The following is a 7,420-nucleotide window of genomic DNA, read 5'->3' on the forward strand; positions in this document are numbered from 1 at the left end:
ACACGGAGAGCCCCCAGGCGCACCGCATCAGCGGCAGAGCAAGCGGCGTGGACGCGGACGCGGAGATGACGACGCGCGCTTTAGGTGAATATAAGATTCCAAGCCAGTGGGAGGAGGAGGAGATGCGGTGGCGCGGCAGCGGCGACGCATGTGCGGCGAACAGAGGGCGCAGAGATGGAAAAGGCCGCACGGGCGGAAATAGACGCGCGAGCCGCAGGATTTATCGGCGCATTCTAAAGGAGGCTACACGGTCCGTGCGTGGAGCCGCGAGTGGAAGGTCGGAGAGCACGTGATTTTGCAGCCGTGCTAGTGACCTAAAGTATACGGCGAGGAGGAGGCGACGCGTCAGCGGAAGACAAACACGCACGCAGGAAGAACGGAGTATGACGCATTGACAGTCCAGAAAGCAGAGTCGAGGATAGAGGAGGAGGAGGAGGAGGAGGAGGAGGAGGAGGAGGGGTGCCGAGGGGCGGGGGGGGGGGTCTTGGAGGTTTTATCCTTTGCAGGCTCAGATCACAGCCGGTGTCATAGCCTCGAGGCGATGAAGGGACGCGACGGCGCGGGTTCCTGCGGGGTGGAGAATAGAGGATGGCGGCGGCGCAGTGGGAGACGATGCTCCCTCTCCTCATCTACATCCTCGGTGCCTCTCTCTCCTTAACTCCCCCCTCGGTGTTTTAAGAAAGCGACGTGTCGCGTTAAATTGACGCAGCTCTTGTATGGCGGTGATCAGATGATCGGCAGAAGCATCTGAGGTGGAGGGGGGAAAGGGGGGGGGGGGGGGGGTATATTCAACATTGTCATTTGTACAATATGTGACATGCTCGTTTGTTTAGGGTTACCGAAGGCTTTGTGAACCCTTAACATATCTCATGAAAAATAAGCATCAATTATTTGGAACATTGCAAACCCTTTCTTACAAGTCTGGGTTGAGCAATAATTCCATTTATGAGCCACCCTTCTTCCCAACATCATGGCATTAAAGATGTAGGTAGATAGAATAGGTTCAACGTGGCAATCTGAAGGTGTCCGTCATTGTCGGGCATTTCAGATTTTGTTCACGACAGCAAGACCCTCCGTGTGGAGACATACAGTACATCAGACAGGGAGACATCAGACAGGGAGACATCAGACAGGGAGACGGGCTCCCCTCGATGCTGATATTTCAACAGTGACCTTTCTGCTGGTCTTAAGGCCCGATAAGACCAAACACAAACACAGACGCACCGAGGAATCGCAAGGCTTGGACAAGGCTGTTAAACAGACAGACAGATTAAGATCCTAAAGCTTCAAATTTAATGTAGCTCTTGTTACACACACACACACACAAATTTTTTTCTTTCCAATTGATTCAGAAAAAAATGTACCCGAGGAGATGATATCTCAGCTAGCAGTAAGACAATTAATTGGCAGAAGATATGTGGATGAAAAAGTTGTTGATTTGTGGTGATTTTGAACTTGAACCACCTGGGCATTCTGACTGGTAGCTGTGTCCCTGTTTCTGACCACACGAGTGGCTGTATGATTGCGTACTACGTTCACGTTGTGGCACACAATAAAACCCCATGGAAACATAAGCCAGAGTGTCTTTAATAACTTCCTGAAACGCAAGAGCAAATGGCAATACATTGCTGCTTACTTACTTACTTCCCCTCGCTTTGTGTTTTATTTATTTATCTAATTATACCTTTACCTGATCATATAGGTCAATGGAGAAGCAGTTCTCATTTACAGAACTTTGTTGAGTTGTTGCACTTCATGCAAACAGCCAAGGATGGAGTTTAAGGCCAGACTGACAATAACGGTTACACACAACAATAAAACAATTACTTATTCATAGAATATATACAACTGCAGAATCATTATTTTAAGTATATATGGTAGGACAGAGAAAACAAATATAAGAGAATTAAACGAAAGAAAGAGAAGAAGGTGTGATAATCCCATAAAATGAGAAAACAGGTAAGAAAATGATTCAGAGTGGGAGGTGTGTGTAACAAATAGAGGGGAAGTAAAATGATGCTGAGAGGAGCGAGGGAGGAGAGAGATCTGTGAGGAAGTGGTGCTTCTTCCTGAGTCCCACAGAGTGACCAGCTGTCATTATGCAACAGGAAGTGATGTAAACATATGGACCACTATCCCTTCTGTCATGTTATTGAATGTAATCTAGCAATGCAGATAGTTTCAATGTCATCTGAGGTTTGAAAGCTGGTAAAAAAATTAAAAAAAACATTTCTATAGATATATCTCGCCATGAAAGGGCGTCACGTGGTGTGGTGGTTACGAGCTCATGTAACAATAAACTTAAAACTTTACATCACATTCCCAAGCTTCAGTTTCTGAATGTTACCACACGCATCGTTCTGCCCTTCATCTCGATGCAGTGATTATAGTTTCCACCAATTCTTATTTCTGAGTATTTTCAAATGCTTGAATTTATTTGTCTCCCTGCTCCCCCACAGCGTCTGTAACCTCCTCCTGGTCCCCCCTGTCTGCCTGCCCTGCTCTGTCCAGCCTCCCACCCTCGGCCCCTTGTTCTCACATCCTCCCTCTTGTTTCCTAGAAATAAAACGTTAAATAACTGTGTATTGAAGTTAACATTATAACACGTCAATACCTTGTGAGAAGGTTGAGGTTATAACACATGGTTAATGTTGTGAACCGCTGGTAATCGGGTTAAGACAAAGACCTGTTTAGATTTAGAAAACACATCAGGGCATGAGTTTATGCTTTTTTACGGCCACAACCTCATGTGACTCAATGATGTAAAATCAATAAAAAAGAACTCAACTTTTTGTTTTACGTTAAAAACAAACGTCATACTACGAACAAGGCCAAAATGATAAAATAATGTCTTTATCCGGCTAAAACACATATGCAAATTTCTCCTGTGTGCGGACGACATGTCCACGACATGTCCACACCTTTTGTTCTCGTTTCACCCCAGAAGTCCACTGAGCACTTTCAATAAAAGCACAATGAGCTCATGAATCAGATTGATCAGATTTTCATGTGAACCGTCTGATATGAAACCAATGAGAGGCTCACATCTCACGAAAGAGGCAATTAATAATCCATAGTCATTAGAGCAGAGGGAGTTGGGTGGACGATCAGAGGCTGCAGCTCCCCTTAAGCTAGAGGAGCGTGAAATTACTGCACTTTATGTACTCTACACACACTCACACTGAAGAAAATCTCTCATAACGATGTGGGTAAGGACGATGCCCTTTAACGGCCAAATGTAAGAGATATGAAAGAATTGAAAGAATTGAGTTTTCCGCCTTTTTAAGATACACACTTAATCATAATGCCAAGAGTTTTCTAGATGTATTTCATAGTTTTAAAGACATTGGTGTCTGCAGTTTGTATTGGCTGATATGCGGAAACATGGAACATCTCTAGCTCAGTAGTTTATTTATTGAACTACTGAGCTAGAGATGTGAGTTGAGGTGGAGCTCAAGCAGGTGGAGAACAGACAGTAACTGTTAATGAAACCTTCTCTAAATGTCCAAGGTCACATTGAATCCAGTTTCCACATCTCATAATGCATCATCCAAACCTCCGGATTGAAGCTGTTCCTCCCCGAGGATGGGTTTGTGTGTGTGTGTGTAAATGGAGTACGCTGCAGTGCTTTGTTATGTCCACGGTATCAATAGAGGACAGCAGACAGACCGTACATCACTCACAGTTCAGACAGTGACCAGCAATGGACCGAGCCCACTGTGTGTGTGTGTGTGTTTAGACAGCCATGAAGGACTGTGCTACAAAGCTAAATAAGCCAAACCCGTCCGAGCCCTTCACAGACAGAGTTGGATCAGGTTGCTGCTTAAAGAACCTGCAGGTCAGCTCACTTCTTGCTTTGTTTGTCTTTTTATTCACTCAGTTTCTGTAGCAAAAGTGATGTTCTACACCCAGGATGTCCAGGGTTCATCACTCGGTTGAAAAGTTTTGCTCAGGGACAATATATATATATATATATATATATATATATATACAACACAAATTAAGAATGACCTTGAATTTCAGTCACACCCCCTTATAAAGCTTTTAAACTATATGTATATATACATAAATATATATATATTAAAATATAAACGTTCAAAGCCCTTTGATTTAAATTGTGGTTAACCATGTGGGCTGTTGCTATGTGACTCCATGTGGTAATCATTTCTATTTTAAAAAGACCTGTTGAACTTTCCCAACACTGACCACCATCATCCTAGCAGTAATAATACCATTGGTCATAGTAGTATTTTTAGTAAAGAAAAGCATTCGATACCATTGATCACAGCATTCTATTCCGGAAATTAGAAAAGTGTGGTGTGAGGGGAGTTGCGTGGAGCTGGCTGTCGAGCTATTTGAGAAACAGGCAACAGTTTGTGCAGATAGGTGACCATAAATCTGACTTCGGGAACATTACATGCGGGGTACCACAGAGGTCAATATTAGGTCCGAAATTATTCATATTATATATTAATGACATATGTAGAGTTTCACAAGTACTGAAATTGATGTAATGAAATTTTGTTTGCAGACGACACCAATATTTTTTGTTCCGGTGAGAATTTGCAGCAGACAATCACAACTGAAAAAAAGAAAGTAAAATTATGGTTTGATAAAAAAAATTAAATAAAAAAAAAAATTAAATTTAAGCAAAACAAAGATTGTGTTGTTTGAGAGTAATACAATAGATTGTAATATAGAGTTGATAATAGACAATACAAAAATAGAATGGATACAGGAAATAAAATTTCTTGGTGGGTGATATTGGATGATAAAGTCTGCTGGAAACCACATGTAAGATACATACGAGCAAAACTGGCGAAGTGCTTGGCAATTCTGCGGAAAACAAAACATATCCTGTATAATAAATCGCTGCACACCTTTTATCTGTCATTATTTTTGCCATATCTGACTTATTGGGGGACATAATCTAAGGGGAGGCCTACATTTTAAAAAAACAAAGGTCCGAACAAAAATGAAAAGCATGTGCGTATCGAGCTACGGGGTGACTTTGTGAAATATAAAGTGCAAATATAAAGTTATTTAAAAAAAGGTATAACATTTTTTGTTTAAACATCTATATGAAAGAGGAAGGATGTTAATGGAAGATGAGGGATTCATCTTTAAATAGAATAGGGTTGATATAGTATTTAACAGTATATGGTATATAAATACTACTATATGGGGATAGTTTATATATATTTATATGTATATTTACAGGGATATTTGTATAAACCTATTTTTTGGTGATTATATATTTATATGGATATTTATGAAGAGTATATGTGGTATATATATATATGTATAGGTGTGTTAAGGTTATTGGTGCAAACTGAAGAGCAGTTATAAAGGGTTGGGGAATCAAAAAATTATTGTACTTCTTCCCACTCCCTTTTTTTTAACAATGTATGGTCTGTTGTTATGTCTTGGCTTTGTCATTCTGCTCTTTAAAAAAAGAAAAGAATAGGAGAAGAGTATATATAAAAAGTTATACATTATTTAATGTACATGTTCGAAAAAAAAATTCATTCATTCATTCAACATTAGTAGTAGTTGAAGTATTACTAGAAGTATAAATATTATCTTTAAGGCTCTGGTCTGAGTCCATTGGCTTAACTCTGACTCTTTAAGGCTCTAGTCTGAGTCCATTGGCTTAACTCTGACTCTTTATGGCTCTGGTCTGAATCCATTGGCTTAACTCTGGATCTTTAAGGCTCTGGTCTGAGTCCATTGGCTTAACTCTGACTCTTTAAGGCTCTAGTCTAAGTCCATTGGCTTAACTCTGACTCTTTAAGGCTCTAGTCTAAGTCCATTGGCTTATCTCTGACTCTTTAAGGCTCTGGTCTGAATCCATTGGCTTAACTCTGACTCTTTAAGGCTCTAGTCTGAGTCCATTGGCTTAACTCTGACTCTTTAAGGCTCTAGTCTAAGCCCATTGGCTTAACTCTGACTCTTTAGGGCTCTGGTCTGAGTCCATTGGCCTAACTCTGACTCTTTATGGCTCTGGTCTGAATCCATTGGCTTAACTCTGGATCTTTAAGGCTCTGGTCTGAGTCCATTGGCTAAACTCTGACTCTTTAAGGCCTCCATTTCTCACTCAATCCAGTTGTACAGTCTCTCTCCATCTCCATCACAACAGCTTTTTATCCTTCTATTCCTCTCCTAAGCAATTATTTCCTCTGTCTTTCCGTCTCTTTGTCTCCCTTCTGGACCAATATCATACATAGTATTTTTAGATCTTCTTCTTTTATTCGTCTTCCTCTTTTCACTGATTCACCATACCTGGGCAAGAGAGAGAGAGACTGAGAGAGAGAGCAGCTGTTGCCAGGCAACCCCGGCTGGCAAACGAGGTGAGGAGAAGTGAAGGGGGAAAGGAGTCATTTAGGGGAGGAGACAAAGGACTGGGAAGTAGAAGGAGGGAGAGAAGGGATGAAAGTGGGGAGTGAAAGAGAATAAAAGATCGGAATATAGACAAGAAGAAAAAGGAGGGGGGGGGGCAGTGCGGTCACTGTTTACTGATTGCAGGAGTCGCTCCGGTCAATCAATTTTAGCAGGTGTGTGGCTGAAGCTGTCCGGCATCAATCCAACACCCATGTGCACACAAACACACAGAGGAATTTGGGAAAGTAACGAGAGAAGGAAGAGAAATAGAAACAGGCAGACAACCAAGGAGAAATAAACAAGAAAACATTATAATCAATCGCAATTATAACAATATATAATGCATTATATGCACAACAACCTGTCAACAACCTGACATACTCAGCATGTCGGGCACATTGAAGAACACAGTTTAGTTTACATGTGTTAGTAGAATTTGTTTGACTTCATTTCAATTGCTAATGTAATAGCAAACTTCTGAGTGCTTCATTTTTTACAGTGAATACACAGTAGGGCTGTCAACGAATTCTCTATATTCGAATATATATTCAAATATATTCAAAAGGTTGTTAAGTTGTCTCCCAAATAAAAAACATCTCTTCAAACTATTACATGTAAAAACAAAGTAAGTTTTGAAATATTGATAATAACTGTAGAAACAAAGGGTTTTTTACATTATGCATGAATCCAGAATTGTATCAATGTCTGTTTTACCATTAAAACCAACCATTTACCTAAATGATCCATTTAAAACAACGTATCTTGTGTGCAAAGCATGTAGGAGAACTATTGTGGCCAAGAACTAAAACGAGAATGGCCTATCCAGCGGCATTGTTATTTTTTTGTCCATTCTTGGCCACCGTAGCAAATTGACTGATTGATAAGCTATGTATTTGAATAATATTACCTCCAGTGGATTCAAACGAGTGACTTTCTGCTCACCATTCTTCCTCTGGGTCCACTAAGGCCGATTTGGCCTCCGGGTTAAACAGCAGAGACTGTGGAGCGTAGGATGAATGAGAAACAGATATCAATCATC

The 7,420-nt window shown here is 40.9% G+C and overlaps 1 protein-coding gene across 1 annotated transcript in view; it reads right to left on the reverse strand.

Annotated features, from left to right (window-relative positions):
* Positions 1–1,698, reverse strand: part of st8sia3 (ST8 alpha-N-acetyl-neuraminide alpha-2,8-sialyltransferase 3) — a 15,702-nt gene extending 14,004 nt beyond the window's left edge. Inside the window, exon 1 of the mRNA XM_062559025.1 lies at positions 1,691–1,698. Within this exon, the coding sequence (XP_062415009.1) occupies positions 1,691–1,698 (8 nt within the window). The remainder of the gene's footprint in view (positions 1–1,690) is intronic.
* Between the last annotated feature and the right edge of the window lie 5,722 nt (positions 1,699–7,420).

The sequence above is a fragment of the Pungitius pungitius genome, chromosome 18 (assembly GCF_949316345.1).
Source record: "Pungitius pungitius chromosome 18, fPunPun2.1, whole genome shotgun sequence".
Taxonomy (NCBI): Eukaryota; Metazoa; Chordata; class Actinopteri; order Perciformes; family Gasterosteidae; genus Pungitius; species Pungitius pungitius.